Raw genomic sequence first — 27,500 nt, forward strand, 5'->3', positions numbered from 1 at the left:
TGTACTTGCTATTTGACAGTTTTTTCCCCTGAAAGGTGCAGCTTTAATAGAAGGGATGAAATACAGACTATAAATTACAGACCCCAATTAAATGTATACGTGTAGGTAGGATCAAATAAATTTGTAGCAATATGTAATCCTCACATAACTCACGTTGATAATGCTCTCTCTCTCTCTCTCTCTCTCTCTCTCTCAGCGTTCACATTTATCAGCTGTCCCTTCACCTTCTCTCCCGTGCTATAAATCCCACAATCAAATAATTCCTTTATCTGTAATCGATATTTTATGACAAAGTAATGTCTTTACTCTCGTAAAGAATTTTTCAAACGATAATTTGTCTTTGGTGTCGTATTTAAAAGCTTCTTGTTGGTAGAGGTTACGCTTTTTCTTGTATCGATCTACGTCACTGGAAATGGGTGTGGGACTTTCACAGATGAGCACTACATAGAACACAACATAGAACACGCATCATGGGATCTCGCTAACTTTTGCCATTCACTTTTGCATAGACTTGTTTGCTCGTTAATGTTTCGTTGTAAATATTAAAGAGAAAATAAAATAAATTCTATCACCCTGATAGTTTCTGAGTTGCAGCTCACGTCTAAATTAATAATGGAAATAGCATTAATACACACGTAAAAACATTTAACATAGATTAATAATTTCCAATCCGTTAATCATTTTCAAACACAAGCCCCACCCATTCAGAACACACACCATGCAGATTAATTCAAAGTTTATAATAACATGGATTTTTAAACATTGCATTTAGCCATTATCAGTTGGAACTATTCTACGAAGTGTTTGCAGCAGGAGGCTTATAAGCAGGCTTCAGCAGGTGTTAGTTTTAACAGGCGGCATCGAGGGATGACGAAGAGGGGAAGGGATAGGAGAGGCTTAACTTTTTTTTTGTTGGGGAGATTATTGTTGTCATTTTGTCCGTCGTATGATTAAAATGAAAGCACTGATGGCGATGATGTTTGCGTTGCTGTTGATGAAGGTAATGAGATGACAGTATTGGTGGTCAGTTGGTGTACATTTTATTGGAATCGGAATGAAGACAAGGTCATGAGGACAAGGATGAGGGGAAGACACTGACCTGGGTCGTGGGGCCGTGCAGGGATGTCTGGGTTGATGGCAGCTTCAGCGGCCGCTAAGAGCCGCATGGCTTCGGGGTCATGGTCGTCCACGGCCCTTCGTAAGAGGGTGTATTCGTCCACCACCTCCTCATAGTCATGCTCATGATAACCTGTTGAACCCTCGCCCCCACCATCCGAACCGCCTGTCAGGGCAGAGCCCGAACTGCTCTGACTATCCTGATGGCTATCACGGCGGCCGGTGGCGGTGGCCGATTTGATGCTAGCGGCCACGTAAGCGGTAGGAAGTCCCGTCAGATAAGCATGCACTTCGGGCCTCACACGGATCCGCACCACCTGACCACTCGTCTTGCCCGCCACTGTCAACACTGTGCCTTCTTCCTCGCCACATCTGCCCTCGGGATCAGTAGTAGTCACTCCCGGGGCAGAACCAACCCCGTTTTTTGGCTGCTCTCGTTTGGGCGTGTATGGAGACCCACTAGGTTTCTTAAGAACACCTTGCACATGTGTCGTTGAAGGAGGCGGCGTTGGGTGGGTCGACGTCGATTGGTGTTGAACTCGCGGAACTACTCCGTCGTCACCAACACGTGGCACACAACTGATCGCACGCGACGCGTGCTGATCCCCCGCGGTAGGCCCTGACATTCCCCTTCCCCCAGTGGCTCCTCCTACACCACTTCCTCCCCTATCCCCTTTGTCCTTGTCCCCCTCTTTAGTCTCTGTCGACACTGAATCATGACCCTTCTGTTGCTGTTGATTCTGATGAACATAATTCCTTTCGTCCTGACCGGGGATGGCCGGTGTGGACTTGATGGTAACAAGAGCCGGGGTGGGCATCCACTCCAACTTGGATCCACCGCCCGGGAGGTTAATCCAAACCAAAGAACCACCCGAAGGAATACCTCGCCCTCCCGGTTTAGCTCCTCCTCCAGAAGGCTGACCACCACCGCCTCCAGTGCCCCGCCATACCGCTACAGCTTTACTGCTGTCATCCCCTTTGGCTGTACCGCCCTGACTACCACTACCACTTGCAGTATTTGTCTTGGATTTATCTTTACGTTCTCTACTGGAATCACGAGATTTCTCTTTGCGATGATGAGGCTGTTGATGCTGATGATATTGCTCTCGAGAGTCTTGGCTTTTGAATACAGGAGTTGAGGTATCACGGGGTCTGACACTTAGCTGCGACGGCCTTTCTCTCGTCTCTTCGTCTACAACAACCACATGAACCGTAGGATATCCTCCCGAGTCGCTTTTCCTCTCTCACTCTCTGCTTTATATTCGTCAGTCGGTGTGCTTGTTGTCGCTGCTGTCCTTCGGGGAGGGAAGTTGTGAGGATGCGGGCGACCCCACTGCTCTCGCCTCTTATCAGAGTCGGCGTAAACTAAGTCCTGCGGAGGCGCCGAAGGCGGAGGATTTTCCTCCGGAGCGAGTGGTTGCGGTTTCACGGGAGAGGGGGGTCGTTTCCTCTCTTCTAAGACGGGGGTGGGAGGTCCCGAGTGTTGAGTCACCACAGGTCTAAGTTTTGGTTGATTGAAGGATGTTACGGTGACCTTCTTGGGCTGACTATCGGGATGCGCAGGTGAGGAGGGCGCAGGAGGGGCTGTGTGTGTCGGGGTTAGGTAGCTCCCACCGCTCCCTACTACACCACTCGCCGGCGGACCAGCTGCTGCTGTTGTACCACTCTGAGTCTGTTGTTGCTGGTGTTGAGGAGGAGGAGAAGGAAGGAAGTGGTGCTGCTGAAGGAGTAGCGGCTGGTGGGGAAACTGGTGCAGGAGTGGCGGCTGTGTAGAGCGCTCGTCCCACGTGACGCGCAGCCCAGGACTGCTGCCTCTTCTGCTGCTCGGCCCCCTTGCGCCCCCTACCATCCCTCCACCCCTTCCAACAGAAACACCACCACCACCTTCTCCTCCTGCTACTGCTGCTCTTCCTCCTAACCCCCTTTCACCGTGCCCATCGTCACGCCCACTTTCGGGCCCTGGCAAATTCTCGCGGATCTTGGGGAGTGGGGTACGCCTCTTTAAACTCTCGCCCTCTAAACTGGTTAGTTCGTCATCGCCTTCGTCACCACTCTGCATCATCTTCCTCTGTTCCGCCGCCTTCCACTCCCACCAGTTCCTTCCTCGTCGTCCCTCCACCCTCGTCTTGCCCTTGGGCTTCTGAGACGTTTTGGCGGTCGAGTGAGGGCCGCAGTCGCCCTCTAAGGACACCGAACTCCCCTGTAGACTTGGTAGAGAAGAAAAACTCCCCTGTGAGATAGTGCTATCAATGGAGGAAATTGTACGATTCAACCCTGGGTCCTCGTCACTTTTGTTTCCTAATGCTCCTCCTGCCGTAGCAGGACTCCCCCCATCTTTCTTCCCTTCGTTACCATCCCATACTTCAAGTTAAACCTCTCGAGGGGATCTGTTTAAATCCTTATTATAAACATAGTAATTCCCATTTAAATAAAATTTTTATCTACTTTGTATAGGATCTTTTGGGGTCTAGAGAACGGTTCAGTCGCTTACCAAAGTAGCAGGTGTGATTCTGCTCGTAATTTTTATTGAAAAATTTAAACAACGTAAACAATAATAATAAAAAGAAAAACAAATTCTAAGAAGATTTTTGTTTCTTTGAAATGTATATCCTCTTTTCTACTACTATTATTATCATACGTTCTCGATTACGTTGTAAATCATTCGCCAAGAAATCTCTGAATAATTTACCATTGCAGATACTGTATGTAAAAGGAGTGCCTGCAAACAATCTCAGAAGAAAAGTATATCTTCAAAATAGAACACGGGCGAGGTGATCCTTAATTTCTTTTTATATTTTTTCTTGTGTAAATTTTTAAAAATAATCTCAATTTAAAACAAAATGTGAAACGTTTTCAATTCGTGATTAGAAGAAAAATACATTTGCAACTTAATTCTTTTGAATTATATTGAGCTTCCTTAACCAAAGGCTAAGCATATAAACGTCAAGATCTGATGAACAATAAAAATGCCTTTGTTATATACTATTTTGATATTAAGTTAAGAAGTCTTAACTAGGTAAGCTGAATAGTGAAATATGCGAAAATAATGAAGAAACTAAAGAGGTTGAAATGTGATTTCCTGGAAAATACGTTTGAATAAATCTTAAAGAATTTCTTTGCTAAGTCAAATATAAAAAATCGCCCTTTCTAAGTCTTTGACTTTGCCTTCTGAAGACACAATCATTCTGACGAAGACGAACTAAACTCAAGGACTTTTTTCCAGTAGTTCTTAATTGCACAGTGCCAGTGGTGAGCAGCGAATCAATCAAAAGAACGTTTCTCTTTATCTGTGTCAGTTACTTGGCTCCTTGATCAAGGTGTTGGGGGAGAGGGTTGAGGCCAGTGTGAACCTTCCCCTGAAGTCCCTCCTGAAGGTGGGCTGACGTAGATGGTCCACCCCCTGCAATGAGTCGAGGCCTGGATAGTGTTGTGGTGGAACATAAAAGAGGAACGGGAGAGGGAGCGAGTTAAAAGAAATGAAATAAAAAAGAAAATTCAAAAACATGTTTTCAACTCAGATCTAATTCAAGTACGAGGATTTTAATGTTTGACTTTCCAAATGATTATTTTCAGTCGTTTCACCAACGAGATTCGTTTGCTAATTGAAGTTTTACTAAGCCAATTTAATCTGAGGTGATTAAAACACGTTTTCAGTCCCATAAGTCTGATTTGGTGCGATTCTGCATAAAAGCTGATGAACACAATTTACTTAAAGAATTTGGATCCTGTAGATCATCGTCTACTATTAAAGAAAAATAGGGTTATATAAATACTCTCAAAAATCCTTTTACCTTGAAGTGCTTATGAAAAACAAAAATATATACATGAAATCAGACTCACTAAATGCCTAAAACATACAATTTGATTATTACATCTTAAATCACTCGGGAAAATATATCAGCTATAAATATCCAGTATCTTTCCCATTCAGACTTATGAGGAATATGAAATGATTGCTGCAGGATATCTCCTAATCATTATCTAATGTTAAAGTTACATTACGATAAAATTAAAGAAAAAACAATGCTAATCATATTACAGATAAAGAATTTCAAGAAAACAACTTAGTAAATTAAACTGACTTTGGATACTCTGAGGTAGTTAAGTATAAACTAAATTACCAAATCTATATTGGTATAACATTGAATTAATCATACTTAAGTAATAACAAATACTTCATGAGAATACAATTGCCTCTGAATAGTAAGTGAGGCTTGAATTTAGTTAATGGCAATAAAATACAAGTTACTTCATAAACACCACAAGGAAGTTAGTGAGTTAAACGTTCTTCAGCATTTATGAGAATTGGGGCGATAGGGATGGGGAGGTTGGAGCATAAATTGGAGTATAAATTGGAGTATAAATTGAAGCATAGGTTGGAGCAATGACACTCTAGCTTCTACTGTCTGAGAGAGAAGGCTGGGTGGAGCCTTGAGGATGGTGCGAACGAGGACCCAGGGTACGAGATCACGCTAATCACATTTTTCTATGACAAAAAAAGGGAAAAAGCTAATTTTCATTAGAAAAGTATGCAGTTCAAAGGGACTTACTTAAAAATAAAGGTATCCTTAAAGCAAAGGGTACTTATCAAAAGTAAACACATAGGTACTAACAATTTTGAACTATTATACATTCATTGTTTAAAAAAAAAGTGACAAACATTTTAATCTACCAAAAATATTTAGTTTGTTTAAAAAAAACACATTACCAAGCAGTTATATAACAAAGATTCCTCTACCTTCGATGGAAAGAAAGGTCGGCGTAAATCACCATTGTAAACATAAGGGTGTCCCTTCATTAGACTTGCAAGCAAGCACACAAATACGTTCAATTGTTCACTGGTCTTTCACACTACCAAGCAATAACAAATCAATAAATAAAAGGGCATACAAAAGAGTAGAAAAAAACATATGATATCGAAAATATTTTCCCCTTATTTGAATATTCAAATCAATAGATAGTACAATTGTGATATATATATATATATATATATATATATATATATATATATATAATATATATATATATATATATATATTATATATATATATATATATATATATACAACAACAACAAATCGCCAACATATACCTACGTAAATAATGAGTTTAACTTATTGCTTTTTAATTCAACGTGTATGAAGACAGGTCTAAAGAAAATTAATTAAAACCGCTTTATATATCTACGTAGTTTCAGTCACTCTTAGACAGAGAGAGAGAGAGAGAGAGAGAGAGAGAGAGAGAGAGAGAGAGAGAGAGGAGAGAGAGAGAGAGAGAGAGAGAGAGAGACTTAATTAGACGTGGGAGGATCCCTTTTATTATTGCTGGCGTTAGATTATGAAGAGCTCACGTCACAAGTCTACGGTAAAGTAAACCCTCATTTCGTCGGTGTGGGGGAAATATATGAGACCACACGAGATTTGACAGGACCGGGTGAGGCATATCTTAAACCAATTACCAACAACACTAGATAAACAGGTTAGTAGACTCCCTGGGATAGGGTTTGAGGAACATAAAAATAAAAAAAGAATAATATATGCTTAAGATTCTTTTAAAACTGAGGCTCAGACAAAACTGTTCTAGCATTTATAAGAAATGGGCAACCAACTACTTAGGTAATTATTCAAATTGGAGTTCTGAATTCGGAAGTCTGTGCATTCCAACTCTATGCAACTACAATAACAGGACGTTGAAATGGACCAAATTACATCATGTCTAAATAGAGTCATTTCTTCATACGTTGAAATTGGAAGTGTGCAGTTGTTTACATGAAATGATAACCTGATATGCCAGTCTAAACACGTGTGGGGCTATGCGTGCGAACAAGAGAGAGAGAGAGAGAGAGAGAGAGAGAGAGAGAGAGAGAGAGAGAGAGAGAGAGAGAGAGATAACAGTTAACAGCTGTCTCAAGTTTTTAATATATTGTGCTGTTAAAAATTATATATCATCACAAAAATTGGTTAATAAAATGCAATTAAACAAAGCGGACAGAAATATGAGATGCATATAGAACAAGTTCTAAAAACTGTATAAACAGATGAAATAAAAATGCAGATCAAACCGTTAGACATGTGATAGCAACATTACTGATAGATGAAGAGCAATGTAAATACTGTAGAAATATCAAACTATCCACGTTTATATATTCTACCTGGTATCTTCTAAGAAAAATCTTTTCAAGGTCAATAAAGAAAAAGAAAAGGGTGTAGACTATTTTCGCAAAGATTTCAAAAGAGGATTCGGAAAAGAAAAGGAAATGTGCCCAAGAGAAAAGCCAACAAACAAGCAGGTTGGACAGGATATATTACAGGTCTGACATTACCTTAGATCCACAGAAATGAGAGAGAGAGAGAGAGAGAGAGAGAGAGAGAGAGAGAGAGAGAGAGAGAGAGAGAGAGAGAGATAAATCTCCTGTCCAAGACCTTGTATCTTGCGAACAATGGGAAAATGTTCTTAAACATATTGTTAATTTTACGATTTTTTCACAGCTTATTGTTCAAATATTCTTTGTTATGAATTGTTTATGTGATTATATTCAAGAACAATCGTTTTTTAAACACACAGTACAAGGACCGAAGGAAACTCTTCCACATGATAAAAAGCAAAACGTCTATATGAATTGTAACGTATCTAAATCAACTTGGAAGTGTCACCTAATTAACTAGTTTACGAAAACATTAGGCGAAACCTAAAACCGAAGATCTGTTTCTTATCACATGAAAAACCAGTCCTATGAAGACATTAATACTTTGTCATGTTCGTACTTTGATGTCCGTACAAGACGACTAAAGTAATGAAATATTCGTACATATTCCAGAGGAAATGTTAAACTTACTTAGGTTATATCTACTTAGAAGTAAGTCTTAAAACATTTTGTGGTTTTACACTTAAGACAGGAGTACTTCAAAGAATCTCTTATGTTCTAGAGATAGTACAATAATGCCTAACATACCAAGGACACTTTGGAGAGGAAAACAATGTTTTCTCCTCACATCACACGAATACGCAAACCCTATTGTATTACGAAATCAATAGCAACCAACGGAATCATTAGTCTCGAGTTTTCTTCCTTTCTAAGAATTATCCAAGAATTATGAAATATTATCCGCTCACTGTCCAAACAAAAGTGTGTAATCGACACTATAGTTTAAGAGAAAAATAATCTGGCAAGAGGACAAAACAGGTTGCCAAACGCAGCTGGTCATCACCGTTTATCAGTAAAGAAATGACAACGTTAACAAATAAAGATACAAAAGAGCACAAAAAACCTGTCATTGATTTAGACATTGTCCATAAATTTCTTTTAAGTCCGCAACCCTTCGAAAAGAAAGAAAGAAAAAGAAGAAAAAAGGCCACCTGCCTCCCTGCCTGCACAAGATCAACCGGTCTATCAGACACCAATTGCCTTTTTGGAAGTCTCCTATTCTCCAAGGATTTTCTTGATAAGGCTCAGCTTCGTTCCTATTAGATACAAGGAAAAAGATGTGCGCATTTTTCAATTGATTAGAGGCAGGTGTTGTTTGCACATAATGCCATTTACTTTTGGAGGTTTGGTTGGGCAAAGAATATATTCATTATAAATATCCCGCAATTAAATTTTCAAGAGAAATAAGAGTAAATTTCCCCTTTAATGTAATGATCAGATACTTTCAACAATGCATTTTAATACATGCAACGTATCTAATACGCATTCACAGCAGGTAAATTCAGTACACACACACAAGCAAAAAAAAAAAAAAAAAAAAAAAAAAAAAAAAAAAAAAAAAAAAAAAAAAAAAAAAAAAAAAAACACCTGTGGTTAGAGCAGTGGTCAGGTTAAGTTTTCTACTTCGAGAGTTATGTATTTGACCGAGTGATTTAAAAGCCAAAATGGCTGTTGAGTGAACAACCATCCGGGAACTTTATTCTCTGCATATTCATATGAAGCCATTACTACAGATTAAAGTTACGACATCGAAGAAAGTCCCTGTATAACCACATAATAATTCTAAATATATTGTGGATTAAGAAGCAGATATGAATAAAAATATATATAAACTTCGAAGCATATTACTGTATATGTAACCTATTCCTAACAGAGTTCATATGTGATCATACAATGCACTCATTTGCTCCAATTTTCGCGAAAGAAAAAAAATCTTAGCAGCAATGATCCTTTGTATGAAATACAATACTACAAGGTAATTCAGTCAATAAACTACAATAGAACGCTGAAAACACTAACAAGTGCTTGTCTGTATACTGACCCGTCTTTTGCTTGTTTCAGTCACTACGCATGCGCAAAGCAATAGAGTAAGGACTTTGAATCTTCTGCATTGCAGGCCTATAATTACCTTCGATTACGATACGTACCAACAAATAATTTACATGAACCTTTTGCTAATGCCATTAATGAGATAATGAGCCGCGTTAAGATTTGAGATTTATCTTCACCATTACAAGGAAATTGCAGAGAGAGAGAGAGAGAGAGAGAGAGAGAGAGAGAGAGAGAGAGAGAGAGAGAGAGAGAGAGAGAGAGAGAGAGAAAAATTATAATAATTTCTGAAATACCGATCACTTGATAGCGTGATAATACTAGGCGTGCTGTGACGTTGTATGCCTTACAAATAGTGGAAAAAATAATGCACTGAGCGTGCCAAGGACAGGCTTCGAAGGAGCCCAGACATATATTCTGGCATTGTCATGTTCCTTTAAGATAATAAGCGGAATCCTTTCTTCTCCAACGGTCTATTGGATGGGAGACTTTGAATCAATGGGAAGGAAGGAGGGACAGACACTCTTACGCTTGCGTCCGAACCACAAAAAAGGACGATAAAATATTGTAAATGTGTACAGTATTCCATAATAAAATAAAAAAAAATAATAAAAAATACATTTGTAATACTTATATAATTGAGGAAATATATAAACTAGAGACAATAAGCAGATAAGAGGGAAATAAGTCTAATATACAGTGTAAGTTATAAAGATAGCCAAGATAGTACGATAAACGAACAAGAAAGATTGATAGAAAAATAGTGCTAGGGAAAAGTCAAGGAAAAACGGAACATAGAAACACACACAAACACACGCACAGAAGCATTGTAACTATAAGGAAAAGTGATAAGTAAAAAAAAAAAAAAAAAAAATAGACCCAAGCTATGATCAAAGGCAAGAAGGTTAAGTAGGGAGGATTTTCCAAAAAATAAGAGAAACTAAGAGCGCAACCGTGCACAGTGTGAGAGCTCACCCTTAAGGCATGTGCGGTGGAAGAACAAATCGGATTAAGGACAAAACAATATATATATATATATATATATATATATATATATATATATATATATATATATATATATATATATATATATATATATATTATGTGTGTGTGTGTGTGTGTGTGTGTCCCCACGAGCGAGATAATTTGTGCTTGTGCATGTACATTTACTAAACATGAACGAAACGCGACTGTTTTTATTCATCATATTATCAGCACATCTGTAAAATTCCATCTCATCATTTTAAGAACGAGAGAACACAATATCACATCTAAAAATCCAAAGGAATAAAAATAGCAATTATGACGGGCAATATAAGAGCAGAGAAGTATATGATAGCTAACGGGTGAATAAGAGAGGAGAGAGAGAGAGAGAGAGAGAGAGAGAGAGAGAGAGAGATGTCCACATGCTCATATCACCCACCCTTCCTTCTCTATTTTCCTTCACTTCTCTCAGAGAGAGAGAGAGAGAGAGAGAGAGAGAGAGAGAGAGAGAGAGAGAGAGAGAGAGAGAGAGAGAGAAAGGGGGTGGAGGAAAATAGAGCTCTCTCTCTCTCTCTCTCTCTCTCTCTCTCTCTCTCTCTCTCTCTCTCTCTCTCTCTCTCAACATTATCCGATGTTCTATGCGTATATAATCTTACATCATGCAAGCCTCTCGACGTGTTTACATTTACTTGTAACGGTGTCTCGGTTGCCAGTGAATGAAATGACAAAACCCAATGTTTATTAATAAATGTTCCTCAAATACATTTGCTTTTATCCTATTAGTGCCACTCTTGAATCTGATGTTGCTGCCGCCCACGTATTATGGTGCAAGGAAATATTCAGCCGACTTCAATTTAAACTATAAAATAAACTTCATCTAATTGGAATTTTTTTTTTGTCACTAGGAATAGACCTATGAGCAAAACATTGCTGGCATTTCCTAAGAATTAAGTGCTTGTCAGGTTGTCATAAATATGATGGACAAATGTATTTATAGATATTATTGTGTATTCATTGATTGTTTAATTGCACCAATATTTATATATCATAAAGTAATACCATATAAACCATGTCTTTGGACTTGGCTTGGGTCAATAAAACATAATTTCTTCCCTTCTTATCTTACAGATCAATATTTTCCCCATTAGACCTAACTGGTTTGTAAATCCCGTGCTTGCATATTGAAATTTATGACTGAAGGGGATGAATAAACTTGGGCACAGGAGAGAGAGAGAGAGAGAGAGAGAGAGAGAGAGAGAGAGAGAGATAAATCAAAGCACCTAGTACCACATCTCCATCCCACGTTCGGAGCAGCGAATCTTTAAAGTTGGTTTGTGCATCGAATTTTGCTGGATTTTCTCGGTCTCTCCCTTTCGTCCTTTCCGTTTGCCTGTGTACATGCCCGTCTGCTTCTCTCTAATCGGTACTCAGTTAATCACAAGAAAACAGAGAGAGAGAGAGAGAGAGAGAGAGAGAGAGAGAGAGAGAGAGAGAGAGAGAGAATCGATATGAATCAAATGAGTCAAACCGAGAAATGTTAAGGATTCGTTCTCAACAATACTCTTCGATTTATAATGATAGCAGCAGTCGTTATCACTGGAAAATCAACCATAAATTGAGATGTAAATAAGCTACATAAAGATAATGTACAAATAAACAAAATGGGGATACCCGGGCGGGGGGGAGGGGGGTTATTAGGCCAGACCTCGAGAAGGAGGAGGAGAAAGAGGGTGGGAACCACTGACCTACTTTTCCCCCGTAGCACATTTTGATATCGAGAGTTCCAAAGGGAAAAAAGGATTAAAGACTGGGAGATCAGCTTGCAGCACACAATGCCTGTATTTAGCAACTGAATGTATTGGGAAATCTATTGTGCGGTGGAGAATACGTGACGTATAATGTTATCCTACATAGAATTTCCTCAGTTTGGTTTGAATATCGATGTTTTATTGATTAAAGAAGGTGTTTCTGATAAATTAACACCAAAGGTTGGAAATATTTATTTATGATATATGATAAAAATTATGCACTATTTTTTATTACATACTGTACTAGTCTTTGGATTTCATGACGTTTCCACAAAACATATATTTTAGTAAAAGCAATTCTCGGGGCAAAGCACATGTCACCTCAGTATCGCATCATATCTCTAGAAACCATGGCGGGGGGGAGGGGGGTAAAACGGAAGAATTGTGGGGAATTCGTGATTATCTTCAATCAGAAGTGAAAAGGGTGAACTCGACTTTGTGTGATTTTATTATTTGCTCATTTGTTGGTAGTAGGTTGGTCAGGGCACCAGCTACCCGTTGAAATACTACCGCTATAGAGTTAAGGGGTCCTTTGACTAGCTAGACACAACTACATTGGATCCTTCTCTCTGGTTACGGCTAACTTTTCCCTTGCCTACACATACACCGAATAGTCTGGCCTATTCTTTACAGATTCTTCTCTGTCTTCATACACCTGACAACACTGAGATTACTAAACAATTCTTCTTCACCTATAGGGTTAACTACTGCACTTAAATTGTTCAGTGGCTACTTTCCTCTTGGTAAGAATAGAAGAGACACTTTAGCTATGGTAAGCGCCTCTTCTAGGAGAAGGACACTCCAAATTCAAACCATTATTCTCTAGTCTTGGGTAGTGCCAAAACCTCTGTACCATGGTCTTCCACTGTCTTGGGGTTGAGTTCTCCGGCTTGAGGGTAAACTCGGGCACAGTATTCTATCTTATTTCTCTTCCTATTGTTTTGTTAAGTTTTTTATAGTTTATATAAAAATATTTGTTTCAATGTTGTTGCTGTCCTTAAAATATTCTATTTTGCCATTTTTTTCCTTTCCTCACTGGGCTATTTTCCCGGTTGAGGTCTCTGGGCTTATAGCATCCTGCTTTTCCAATTAGGGTTGTAAATTAGCAAATAATAATAATAATAATAATAATAATAATAATAATAATAATTTGCTTATTAGAGTTGTGGTGACCTACTGTAAACGTCCATGCCTGGCAATCTACTGAACTTGGGGATGAGACCCGCTGATTCTCGATAGTTTATTGTAATAACTGTAACCTCCCCATCCTTTTGGGGGAGCCGGTTGGTCTACATGGTGAGGCATCAGCAGCCATTGCCTGACCCTCCCTGGTCTTAGCTTTGGTGGAGAGGAGACTTGGGCGCTTATTACAGGTTTATATGGTCAGTCTTTAGGTTATTGTCCTGCTACCTACTGGCATTGTAACTGACCCTTGTCTCTGCCATTCATGAGTGGCTTTTAAACCTTAAACCTTTACTGGACTACATCCATATCGAAGGTATTCTGTTCCTTTAAAAAATTCTTTTAAAGGTTGCGATAAACATAATGGATAATCCATGACGAACATCACGTTAAACCATCAAACAAAATGTAGTCCAAGTTTAACCTTGCAAATGAAAAAGCTGCAGCGAGAACCAGACACGATGCGAAATGTGGCACAGCTGACTTCGACGCTAATAAGGTCTGACATGAATCAAAGAGCGATACAAATTAGAGGCCTAATTATATCGACTGTAATCAGATTAAATTCTACTGTTTATGGGGGCAAAATTCCGGTCTCATATTCGGGTCTCTAGTTATTGCTTTTCATATATTTAAATTTTGCGCATTTTTCATAAGAACTAAGGTGAGTGCAAAAAGCACAGTAGGAATTCGAAGAAAAATTCTATTGCCACTGTAAGTTAAAACAGGTTAGGATATTAGTATTATTATTATTATTATTATTATTATTATTACTGCCCTCGCCAAAATGGAATATTTTGCGAAAAGGTATGTATTCACCCCTGTCGTCGTTCGTTTGTTTGCTTGTGAGCAACTTTTCACAAAAACTACAGTACCGATTTTGACCAAACTTGGTAGTCATGTTGGGTATGTATGGCTCATGAGTGAATCAGTAAGATTTTGTTAAAAATACAACTAAGTACAAGAACGCAGCAGTACTTTGAAAATAATTGCAATGTTAAGTAATTGACAAATACCTTGTTGGTTAATTTTTTTAAGCAAAATTACAAAAAACTACTGATCCAATTTCAACGAAACTTGGTAGGCATGTGGTGTATGACCCAAGGACAAATCCATTACATTTTGATGAAAATACATCGAAGTACAAGTACGCAGTGAAGTTAAGCGCCCCTCTAGTTATCAATACTGTGCAAGGTTGCAAAGCAAATTATGCCATACATAAAAATAAAATTAAATGATATCATATTACCATTCAATCTTTTTTCTTTTGTTTGATCTTCCTATGTTTTTAAGCCCCACATCTTTTACCTTTCGTTTCACCAACAGGATCTGGCAGAAGTATCTCTTGCGTGATATTATAAAACTAATTAGGATCATCTTCTTTTAATGAAAATTGCATTTTCCTTTTAAGGAATTAATGAAGTTAGGAGCAAAGGATAATTTCCTTATTTAAAGCACGGTTAAAATGCTCCCGGTCGCTGAGAGTAACGAATTTTTCTGTCTACGTAATTAATGAGTCCGGTTAGGCTCATAATGTTGAGAGAGAGAGAGAGAGAGAGAGAGAGAGAGAGAGAGAGAGAGAGAGAGAGAGGAGAGAGAGAGAGAGAGAGAACCCCTGTAACCCTGTAAGGATAAATTATAAATGTGATAACACACACATATATATATATGTATATATATATATTTATATATATGTGTATATATATATATATATATATATATATATATATATATATATATATATACACACACATATACAGTTTATGTATGCATACATATAAATTATATACATACATTATATATATATATATATATATATATATATATATATATATATATATATATATATATATTATATACATAAATATATATATTAGAGAGAGAGAGAGAGAGAGAGAGAGAGAGAGAGAGAGAGAGAGAGAGAGAGAGAGAGAGAGAGAGGAGAGAGAGAGATGAAAATCAACCAAATGCCATGTAAAAAATATAAATAAACATCTATCTCCCATTGGGATCGAACCCTAGATTCTTCAAAAAAGACTCAAGGTAGTTTTCAATCATATCGTCAGAAGCGCAAAAAGAAGTCGGAACCTAAGGAAGTTTTACCCAAATTCCCAACCCACCGGGAGACCCAATTGATTGGATTCAATATAGTGCAGTGAGTGTGTCAAGACATCAAGGATATGGCATATCTATTTTTTTCTGAATCCAGAGTTATTAAAAGACATATTGATTTATGTTTTGCTCAAAAACAGTATTATTATTATTATTATTATTATTATTATTATTATTATTATTATTATTATTATTCATGCTACAACCCTAGTTGGAAAAGCAAGATGTTATAAGCCCAAGGGATCCAACAGGGAAAATAGCCCAGTGAGGAAAGGAAACAAGGAAATAAATAAACAATATAAGGAGTAATGAAAAATTAAAATTAAATATTTTAAAAAACATTAACAACATTAAAACAGATAACTCATATATAACTATCTGACATCTCATCTTATTCAGAGAAATGGTCTGCTTTTAAGATTTCAACCTTCTTAAAAACCAATGATTTAAGAGATAAAATCTATATTTTTATCTATCAAAACTTTTTATCTCTAATCTAGTTTTACCAATTACATTTAATATACACTACAATTTATCTCTTGCAAATTTGTTCGAGGCAGCTCAGTAGGAGTTCTTCCCTTTGATAATAATAGTGATGAAAATCAAGCTATTTTTCCTTTCATTATATGAGACTAGGGTAGAAATTTATATCTGTTTGAACACGATATTATGTAGATTTCCATCATAGGAGATTCTACAGCACTTTGATTCAAAAGCATACTCATTGGAGCTGATACCTTGGTAATTACAGGGTTTGTTAGTACACAATAATACATTCTAGACCTTTAATGTAAGAGTACAAAACATGGTTCATATCCTCATAGGAATAAATTGAGTTATTGTTATTACCATGTACCTTAATTGTGGTAAGTTAATGCTATTTTTCAACTCTTGATAAAAAACTTTTAGAAAAATTCTAATTAACTGAAAGAACAAAAGATAAACACATACCCTTAAATTTTAATCTATTTATATACTAAACTGACATTAAATGACCCATGTAAGTTGCATCCACTTTACCTTAAGACACATTCACCCATTTTTATAATAGTTCAAAATTCAAAGAACGGAAAGCTCCAGTTGATTGAAATGCTCTTAATCCAATTTGGTGAAGCGCAGGCCAATCTCCAAAATAACTATACGTAAACAGTTGTTGGACCCAACAGAATGTTTCTGAAACTTGTTTCTTCCACCACGAAAGGTATGAATTAACCAAAAAAGATTAAGAGACAACGCCAAGATTAATGACTTTTACAAACTTTAGGTGAAGAGCTCCTCTCAGAGAGAGAGAGAGAGAGAGAGAGAGAGAGAGAGAGAGAGAGAGAGAGAGAGAGAGAGAGAGAGAGAGAGAGAGAGAGAGAGAGAATGGAGGATGAGAAAATGAATGGGCTGCCACTAGAGCTGATGGACTAGCCTAGAAACACCAACATTGCTGGCATAGAAAACGGAGGAATAAAGGTAACTGAAACAAATAGAATTTCTATTTCGTCTCCTTGATATCAGAGCGAATAACTTTTAGTGTTCATAAATCAACCAACAAAGTACATGATATACTGTATATATATATATATATATATATATATATATATATATATATATATATATATATATATATATATATATATATATATATGTGTGCAGAATGGGTCCCTTGAAATTGTAAGAGTAGGGGGAGGGGGAAGAGAAGGCAATGGATTGACGAACTAAGAAAGTTTGCAGGTGTGGACTGGTATAGAAAGACCACAAACAGACCCAAGTCCAAGGACATGTTCGAAAAGTTTGTTCTGCAGTGGACTATATTTTTCAATTTATATATTTACATTAAGCTGTTTCCTATGCTCACTTTTCTTAAGCCGGACAGTCCCAGAGAAAAGCTACTGAAATCATAGCCACGGTCATCTTTAACGACTGAATACTGAATAAGTAAAGTCGTTAAATCAAAATTTACAGCTGCAACTGAGAGCACAAGAGGTAAGACATATATCGTTGCCCTGCAGGAAGTGCTAAATACTTTGAATTTCAAGGCAAGCTATCTCAAGGTAGTGTAAGGCTGGTTTAGTTTTTATAATCCACGGGGAAAGAAAAACCATCAAGTACTGAAGGAGTTTCTGCTGCTCTTGAGACTAACAACAATCAATCAAATAAGAGCTACTATGGTGATAAAAACATTACACACAGGAAACTGCTGCCCTTTGAAACGCCAATGGATTTTAGTGGAGATATATTATGCCTTGAGGCAGAGGACGGCCTTGTTAAGAATTGTGAACCTCTTGTGGGAGGCGGATGGCCACATATTGAATGATGGACTTCCTCTCTAAAAGCATGTGTGTGTGTGTGCGCGCGCAGATATCTCTCATAACAATAAAGAAAAAGTTTCTAAAGTATCTGGCTATATATATATATATATATATATATATATATATATATATATATATATATATATATATATATATGCATATATATATTAAATACAAATAACTTTCCGCTCAAGATCAACGGTATTGTCAGATGTATAACTACTTCGTCTCTCCCCGTCTTTTTCAGCACCAAGATCACCAAAAGATTCTTCTTCACTGAAGGGGTTAACAACTGCACAGTAATTGTTCAGTGGTTACTTTCCACTTGGTAAGAGTAGAAGAAACTCTTTGACTATGGTAAGCAGCTCTTCTAGGACACCCCAGAATTAACAGCATTATGGGCCACGGTAACTGGGTTCTTTGTTGGGATATTTTTTCTTCGTAGTACAGAGCTGGAAAATTGATACATATTATTATTAAAACTATTATTATTATTATTATTATTATTATTATTATTATTATTATTATTTTGGGTGCTTTTCAAAGTATGTTGAGTGCTTTACAAAGCTTGCAGTCTGACAGGCTAAAGAATTAGGAAGCCTTTGCAACCCAAACCAATACCGAATAACAGAAGATTTTTGGTAACCCTCGAATAGAGGGGAGAGGGAATAATCATACCCTGGTGAGAACGGCATTAGTAAGGAAAGGGAGAGAGAAGGTGGGACGGGTTGAATCTGCGTGCGTGTATATCTAAATATTTAGCCGTCATATTTGAGGGATTGCGTACATTACTGTGTGTGTATATATTATATATATATATATATATATATATATATATATATTTATATATATATATATATATATATATATATATATATATATATATATGTATATGTATATATATATATATATATATATATATATATATATATATATATATATATATATATATATATATATACCAGTATTACGTTTTACATTGGAAACTTAACTTTGAGCCTTACTAAAGCCTCAGAACATAAGCTAGTTACGACCCAAAGAGAAATGGAAATAATAATGATGGCAATATCACCAAAGGACAGTAAAAGGGCAACATGGATACGAGAGCAAACTAAAGTACACGATATTCTAACAACATGTAAGAAAAAAAAATGGACATTGGCAGAACATAATGGGAATGACAGATAACACACATAGATGAATATTAAGAATAACAAAACGGGTATTTGGAGATTGCAAAAGAAGCAGGGTAAGGAAGAGAACACAATGGATTTACTAAGAAAATTTGCGGGTATAGACTGGCATAGATAGACCATAAACAGACGGAAGTGGAAGGATATGCCTGAGGCCTTTGTTCTGCAGTGAACTAGTAACGACTAATGATGATGATGATGATAACAAATTATATATATATATATATATATATATATATATATATATATATATATATATATACACACACACACATATATATATATATACTGTATATATATACATATATATACTGTATATATATATATATATATATATACAGTATATATATATATATATATATATATATATATATATTATATATATATATATATGTATATATATACATATATATACTGTATATATATATATATATATATATATATATATATATATATATATATATCGATATAGATATATATATATATATATATATATATATATATATATATATCGATATAGATATATATATATATATATATATATATATATATATATATATATATATATATATATATATATATATATATATATATATATATATATATATATATATTATATATAATAGACATCGGTATTTATTCACCGGAGAAGAGAGAGAGAGAGAGAGAGAGAGAGAGAGAGAGAGAGAGAGAGAGAGAGAGAGAGAGAGAGAGAGAGAGATGAATTCGGATAAATGTTTTATATTATTGGGAAGATGATCATCTAGTTCATCCCGTTTTCATCATCATACGGCAGTAAACATCTTGTCGAAATACCCATTCTTCTCGCCTACTTTTATCTCTCAAGACAAAACTGCCACCCACCAAAGTCAACTAACAACTAAATACAAACCTCAATGTTTTAAGCAACGGATGGATTCTATGGGATTTTATAGGTAGTGGGTTACCCAAATCACCAGCCATTTGTTTAGATACTACTGCTAAAGGTATTGGGTCCACTGGCCAGATAGTGCTACATTCGCTCCCTCTCTGGTTACGGGTCATTATTCCTTTGCCTACACAAACACCGAATAGCCTGGCCTACTCTTTACACATTTCCTTCTTTCCTCATACACCTGGTAACACTAAGATAACCGAAAAATTCTTCTTCACTTTAGGGGTTAACTATTGCACTGTAATTGTTCAGTGGCTTCTTCACACTTGGTAAGGGTAGAAGAGACTCTCTGATTATAGTAAGCAGCTCTTCTAGGAGGACACTACAAAATCAAACAATTGTTCTCTAGTCTTGGGTAGTGCCATAGTACCCTATACCATGGTCTTCCACTGTCTTGGGTTACAGTTCTTTTGCTTGAGAATACACCCAGGCACACTATTTTATTTGTTTCCTTGTTTCCTTTCCACACTGGGCTATTTTCCTTGTTGGAGCTCTAAGGCATAACTGCTTTTCCAACACGGGTTGTAGCTTAGCTAGTAATAATAATAACAATACTGAACTTTAAAGTGTAAAATCATTACACTGCTTCGTTGCAAATTGCCTGGCCCTTCCGGCCAGACAAGGCTCTTGCAACTATGCAGCCCGTAATGATCGAACCGAGGCTCGTCGGTTGGGAACCACAAATGATACTATCGCTACACGAAGGAGAGAGAGCGCCCCTGGACGAGAAATGGGGAGATGTGTTGGGGAAGGGTGTTTCAATGCCAGACTTAAAAGCAAACACTAGGATGAATGGTATGAGTGCTTCATAATCGTAGGAGGGGGTTCCTCTCTTTGTTTTTTCAGAACATGTATATAACCTTCCTTCCCTGCTACTTTAGAAGCTACTTTTAGAAAATCTTAAAAAAATATAAATTCATTTATGCATATATATACATATATATATATATATATATATATATATATATATATATATATATATATATATATATATATATATATACTATATATATATATATACATACATATATATTTATATATATATACATATACAGTATATACATAAGTATATCTGTGTAAACATATATATATATATATATATATATATATATAGATATATATATATAATTCATATATATATATATATATATATATATATATATATATATATATAAAATGTGTCCATATTGTGTATATATGTTTATACTTTGTGTATATACACATATATAGACATATACATACATATATACATATTTTTTCCAAAATAATATTGATTTATAGGTTAGAGTGTGGTATCTAAGCAATTTGGGCTACATATTAGGGTGTTCTATTGTAGTATTTCGTTGAGATACTACCGCTAGAGAGTTATGGGGTCTTTTGACTAGCAAGACAGTACTACATTGGATCCTTCTCTCTGGTTACGGTTAATTTTCCCTTTGCCTACACACACACCGAATAGTGTGGCCTATTTTTTACATATTTTCCTCTGTCCTCATACACCTGACAACACTGAGATTACCAAACAATTCTTCTTCTCTCAAGGGGTTAACTACTGCACTGTAATTGTTCAGTGGCCACTTTCCTCTTGGTAAGGATAGAAGATACTCTTTAGCTATGGTAAGCAACTCTTCTAGGAGGACACTCAAAAATCAAACAATTGTTCTCTAGTCTTGGGTAGTGCCCTATCCTCTGTACCATGGTCTTCCACTATCTTGGGTTAGGGTTCTCTTCCTTGAGGGTACACTCAGGCACAGTATTCCATCTTATTTCTCTTCTTCTTGTTATATTGAAAGTTTTTTATAGTTTATATAGGAGATATTTATTTTGATGTTACTCTTCCTGAAGTATTTTATTTTTCCTTGTTTCCTTTCCTCACTGGGCTATTTTTCCCGTTGGAGCCCCTGGGCTTATAGCATTTTGCTTTTCCAACTAATGTTGTAGCTTAGCAAGTAATAATAATAATAATAATAATAATAATAATAATAATAATAATAATAATAAAGGAGTCATAGTCAAGTTCTTAAACCCAGTATCTATCTATCTATGTTTGCATATATATATATATAAGTATATATATATATATATATATATATATATATATATATATATATATATACATATATATATATATATATATATATATATATATATAAATATAGATATATATACATATATACTGTATATATATAAATAAATAGATATATATACATATATATATATGAATATATATATAAATATATATATATATATATATATATATATATATATATATGTATATATACTCTCCAAGCCACTGTGACCGGCAATAGTAAACTACCAATTAATTATTCATCCCATAAATTTGATTAACAGCTGCATGCTGGGTCCGTGAGAGAGAGAGAGAGAGAGAGAGAGAGAGAGAGAGAGAGAGACTTCAATAGGTCTATTCTGAATGTCGACCCACATACTTATTTTCATGGTAAACCGTTGTTTAGCATGAGAGCCTGTCTTTCATGAACTTTCTTGCTCTCTTTTTCCTGTTGTTCTCTCTTTTATCTTTGCTTTCTTTTTCCTATTGCTCTTTCTTACTGCCTTTTAACCCGACTGTAGTGCTTTGGTTTCCTCCCAAGATGCCTTGAACTGCATCCTACCTAAAGTTTAATATATCATAATTTTTTTTTACGATTATTGCTTCTCCTGGCATACTTCCTTTCCCCCTTCTCCACTTCCTCCTGTCTCTTATTTCTCACCTACAGCAAATGATTTGCTTATTGTCAACGATTTGTTAAGTTATTTACAAAACTAATGCAATAAGACTAAAATGAGATATAAAAGGTAAAATAAATTGAACTAATGTAAACATTACATCACAAGGTATGTGCAAGAGGCTTTAAACATATATTAGTCCTAAGCTATAAAATTAATCGAATTGCCATATCAAAGAACAGAGACAAAACTGAAAAGAATAATTATAAGAAAATCAAAATAAAACCATAGTTAACCCGCCATCAGTAATAAAGAGATGAAATAGTACAGCGAAAGGTCAAGAATTGTTATTCAACATTCACGAAAAACCCTCCTCGTAACACTTTTACAGTGTGCCACTCTACGACCACAATGCTCGCCAAGTCGACCATTTGCAGTAACATTAGCCATTGAATTTGCATTCCCTTCCCTGGCAGTGTCACGATGCTTATGCTTTCAAGTGCCAAGTCGGCCGTTAAAGCCACGATTCAGCTGATGTTATGCCTATTTGAAGGTTCCATATTCAATTCAGGATTTCTATTTAGGACTACGATTGAAGCTGAAATGGCATCAGGAGTATTTTGGTTTCTAGGCCATTCTTAAAACGTCCCCTTAACATAATGACCTATTATATAGCTATAACACGTAACAAAATGTGTACGAATGTTTTTATATAATGATATTTTTTATCAATTATCTTGCATTTTAATGTATGAAAATGAAAACCATTGTAACGAATATTTTAAAATAATATCTTGAAATTACAGAATTTGGGGCCATGAAATATTGGATCAATTGTAGCGCGCACCTTAGAATTGTATTTTCCTAAGTGATCCAAAAACCGAGTTTGTAAATCTTCTCCATATGCTAAAATATCTACATAAAAAAGGTCACGTCGTTCTATTATTCTACTGATTACATGACCCCCCCCCCCTTTTTTTTTGACGATTCTATTTAATTTCCCTCTCCAAGTGCTGCTAAATACGATTTCTCCTCCCCCCAAAAAGAAAAATTATAAGTAAATAATGATGGCTACTAGGAACAGTAAAATACTGGTTAAGGGAGGAAATACGTAAACCTTAAGGTAGAAAATATTTCCTAAAAGTCTCTATGAATATTCTGTTAACACTCCACGGGAAAAGAGAAGGATAGTTCCGTGATCCATAAAAACTTAACGACCCAAATTGATGGGTACTGGAACAATAAAAACAACAACACGCAACAGTCTGGGCAACATGAAATCAAACAGGCGAAGGGATACAAGCTACAGGTATTTGACACCTGTATGCTATGATAGTAATTTGTACTTGTGATTGAAAAAAAGGGGATGTTGAATAATAGATTAAACAAATCCACGTAATAAAGCATATATATTATATATATATATATATATATATATATATATATATATATATATATATATATATATATATATATGTATATGTATATATATATATATATATATATATATATATATATATATATATATATATATATATATATATATATATATATATATATTATCAAACTAAGAAAATTTGATAGTGTGGGCCGGCACGGAAAAACCCAAACACACGCAAGTGGAAGGGCATGTCCGAGGCCTTTGTTCTGCAATGACTAGTAACGGTTCATAATGATATATATATATATATATATATATATATATATATATATATATATATATATATATATATATATACATATATATACATATATATATACATATATATATATATACATATATATATATATATATATATATATATATATATATATATATATATATATATATATATATATATATATATAATCATCATCATCAGCCGTAACTAGTTTACTGCAAGAAAAAGGCCTCAGACATGTTCCATTCCCGTATGCTTATGGTCTTCCTATGCCAGTCTATTTTTCTTACCTCGTCAATCCGTCGCCTTTTCTTCCTATATATATATATATATATATATATATATATATATATATATATATATATATATATATATATATATATATATAGATATGTGTGTGTGTGTATAATAGTATCCAGTTTAGATCGGTGTGTAGGTCACCGATGAAAGGCAGGATCTTCGTTGTTTGGTTCATGGAAGAAAAGTTGAGCACGGAAGGAATGAAGTGGGAAAAGAGAGGAGTGCCTCAGCTAACTATGTTGTGTTACAGTTTTTCGTCGTCACGATGTTATCGACAGACCTTTCATAGATATTTCATAAAGGTCTTCTCTTCACAAGGTAGTTATATCGATATATGAAAAGAGTCACCACGAGTGCTGTTCAACTTATGACTGCTGATTCTTGCGCAGTGCTTTACAATAAAGGGTAAATAAATATATTGGATTTGGAAGCATACATCTTGCAACTCAGCACGATACGAATGATTGTGCTCTGTAAGGTGAGTAGTAATCAGTAAATTCTGAAGTCACTTGGGATGACATTGGAAAATCTTTCATACAAATAAATCTTGTTACATGAAATCATTGGATTACAGCTCAAGTCCTATTGACCGCTGTTAGGGAAACAGAAATGGCCACTTCCAGGAATTTTTCCACGACGTTAAGGGCCTCGGTAGTTCCTGACATACATAAATGAGAGCAATATTATTGAATAGCTTTCCAGTCTGCATTTAAATCGAAAGACATGACGTTACAGGGAGACTTCCGAACAATAACTAGCTTTCTGCGGCATCACACACTATTGATTTGACTATAAAATCTTGGGTTTTTCTGGAGTTGAGTTTCTAATTCGCTCCTCATCTCTCTTCAGACTATAAGGTTCTTCATTTTACAGTAAGGGAGTGTTTCTGTTAACAGTATCATCTGCTTAATAAGAAATCATATTCTAAACGTCAAACTATCATGTCCTTGTTAAAACCTAAAATAATAAAAGGTCCAGGAGCACTGAGAGACCACACCACACAGAGGACAAAGCTCATTAGAACACCACATCTTTGCTTTGTGGAAGAAAGACTAAATATTCTATTATTAGAGACCTAAATTACTTAGTATAGAATATAAGCCCTATATCTAACAAAATCCATGGCTCTAAGAATATAAATTTAAACATCCCAATAAAAGCTGTTCTTTACAGTTTATTTTTTAGTTGCGATGAAACGGATGTATCAGCTAAAAGCGACTGCAAAAAACTTTTAAACTTTTCAGGTATATTAGACAAATAATCGGATTGCCGTGGGTTACACATTCCCAGTTGGAACAGGAACAACATTCCAGAATTTCAGGTCACTTGACAAATAAATCGCCGGTGAGAGAGAGGAGAGAGGAGAGAGAGAGGAGAGAGAGAGAGAGAGAGAGAGAGAGAGGAGGAAGAGAGAGAGAGAGAGAGAGAAATCGTTTGATTTGGTGGAAAGTCATCAAGATTATATTAGAATAATAAGGCAATAATTGAACTAGATATAAAATTCGCGGAAATAGACGTGCACACGTGAAAGTACGAATGGAATGGTGCAGGGTTATATGAATCTGATACCACTGGTGCAATTCTCCGGGATCTGGGGTAACAACGTGGTTACGTCCCGATATCAATTTATTTCTTCCACTAACATTGTTTGCTTGTTAATCAAATCTTACCGCATTTCTCTCTCTCTCTCTCTCTCTCTCTCCTCTCTCTCTCTCTCTCTCCTCTCTCTCTCTCTGCAATTATTTTCATGTTTGGATATCGTAAAAAAATTATCAATGCTGTATATGGGTACCGTAGTAACATTTCCAGTAAGACAAAAATGAGAGAGAGAGAGAGAGAGGAGAGAGAGAGAGAGGAGAGAGAGAGAGAGAGAGGAGAGATGAGAGGAGGAGAGAGAGAGAGAGAGGGTGCACTTCATTACCTTGACCAATTATTTTAGAGTTTAATCTGTCAAATACATTATGAGAGATGAAGTAATTATCATTTCTTATAGAATTACACCCTTTTGACATAGGGTACTATTTCTGTATTCCTACATAGTTGTAGACCTTTTCTAGAAGCTCATTTATACATTAACCAAATAATTTAGTCTAATAAGACGGAATGTACTCTCTAATTACCCACTGTAAGGACCACTCCTAAAAAAGGCATCGGAGGTTTATTTACTTTCTGCTTTGTTGATGGTTCCTGCAGGAGCTCTTGGTATTTCTAAGTCTACGCCACTTCAGTCACTCTACTTATCTCTTGAACTCTTTGATTTTAATTTCTAAGGAAGAATGTTATGTTTTCCCTTAATTGTATATCTTTCCCTTATCTTTCGTTAAGAGTACACAAAGATTTCAACTTGACAAACGACCCATGAATTCTCTGCATGATCCATTTTTCCCGTTTTCAGACGTAAATATGACCTGTGATATTATTACATCGAAATTTTGATGGGTCAAATTTATTATATAAAATAAGTGCACTTCAAAAGGCCAATCTATGCTCTTCGGTCCATTACTGGAGATGTTAACAATTTAGCTTAACGAGAGAGAGAGAGAGAGAGAGAGAGAGAGAGAGAGAGGGAGAGAGAGAGAGAGAGAGAGAGAAGAGGAGAGAGAGAGAGAGACCAAATATTTCTATTTTTCGATAAATAATTTATCATGAATTACTTGTTACTTACGGTCCTCCAATAGTATTCATAAGTATATTCTAAAAGAATTGACAAATACAAATCAAGAAAAAAAACTACCCTACTTTCGAAGAATATAAAGTAAGTCCTAATTTACATAAAATATTATGGAACAGTATAAAGCATCTTAAAAAAATTAATGATTATTTACGTAATCGTTGAGACAAACAGAAAAAATATAGATAAAATAAATATAAAAAGTGCCTAAGCTAAATCAAAACTGCCATAACAAATAAAATGTGCCTCTTCCAAAAGTAGCAAAGTAATCTTTCAAAACAACCCTACGTTTAAATTTGATTTA

General features: G+C 35.6%; 3 protein-coding genes across 11 annotated transcripts in view; all 3 read right to left on the bottom strand.

Annotated features, from left to right (window-relative positions):
• Positions 1 to 2,085, bottom strand: part of LOC137631750 (uncharacterized) — a 74,212-nt gene extending 72,127 nt beyond the window's left edge. Inside the window, exon 1 of the mRNA XM_068363678.1 lies at positions 1,100 to 2,085. Within this exon, the coding sequence (XP_068219779.1) occupies positions 1,100 to 1,934 (835 nt within the window). The 5' untranslated portion in view covers positions 1,935 to 2,085. The remainder of the gene's footprint in view (positions 1 to 1,099) is intronic.
• The window catches only part of OtopLa (Otopetrin-like a), an 810,925-nt gene that overhangs the window by 569,856 nt on the left and 213,569 nt on the right, over positions 1 to 27,500 (bottom strand). The window lies entirely within an intron of this gene.
• LOC137631752 (protein tfg-1-like) overlaps positions 2,222 to 27,500 on the bottom strand; it is a 178,240-nt gene continuing 152,961 nt past the window's right edge. The window contains exon 2 of the mRNA XM_068363680.1: positions 2,222 to 3,323. Coding sequence (XP_068219781.1) covers positions 2,309 to 3,178 — 870 coding nt within the window. The 5' untranslated portion in view covers positions 3,179 to 3,323 and the 3' untranslated portion in view covers positions 2,222 to 2,308. The remainder of the gene's footprint in view (positions 3,324 to 27,500) is intronic.

Source organism: Palaemon carinicauda, chromosome 40 (assembly GCF_036898095.1).
Source record: "Palaemon carinicauda isolate YSFRI2023 chromosome 40, ASM3689809v2, whole genome shotgun sequence".
Lineage (NCBI taxonomy): Eukaryota > Metazoa > Arthropoda > Malacostraca > Decapoda > Palaemonidae > Palaemon > Palaemon carinicauda.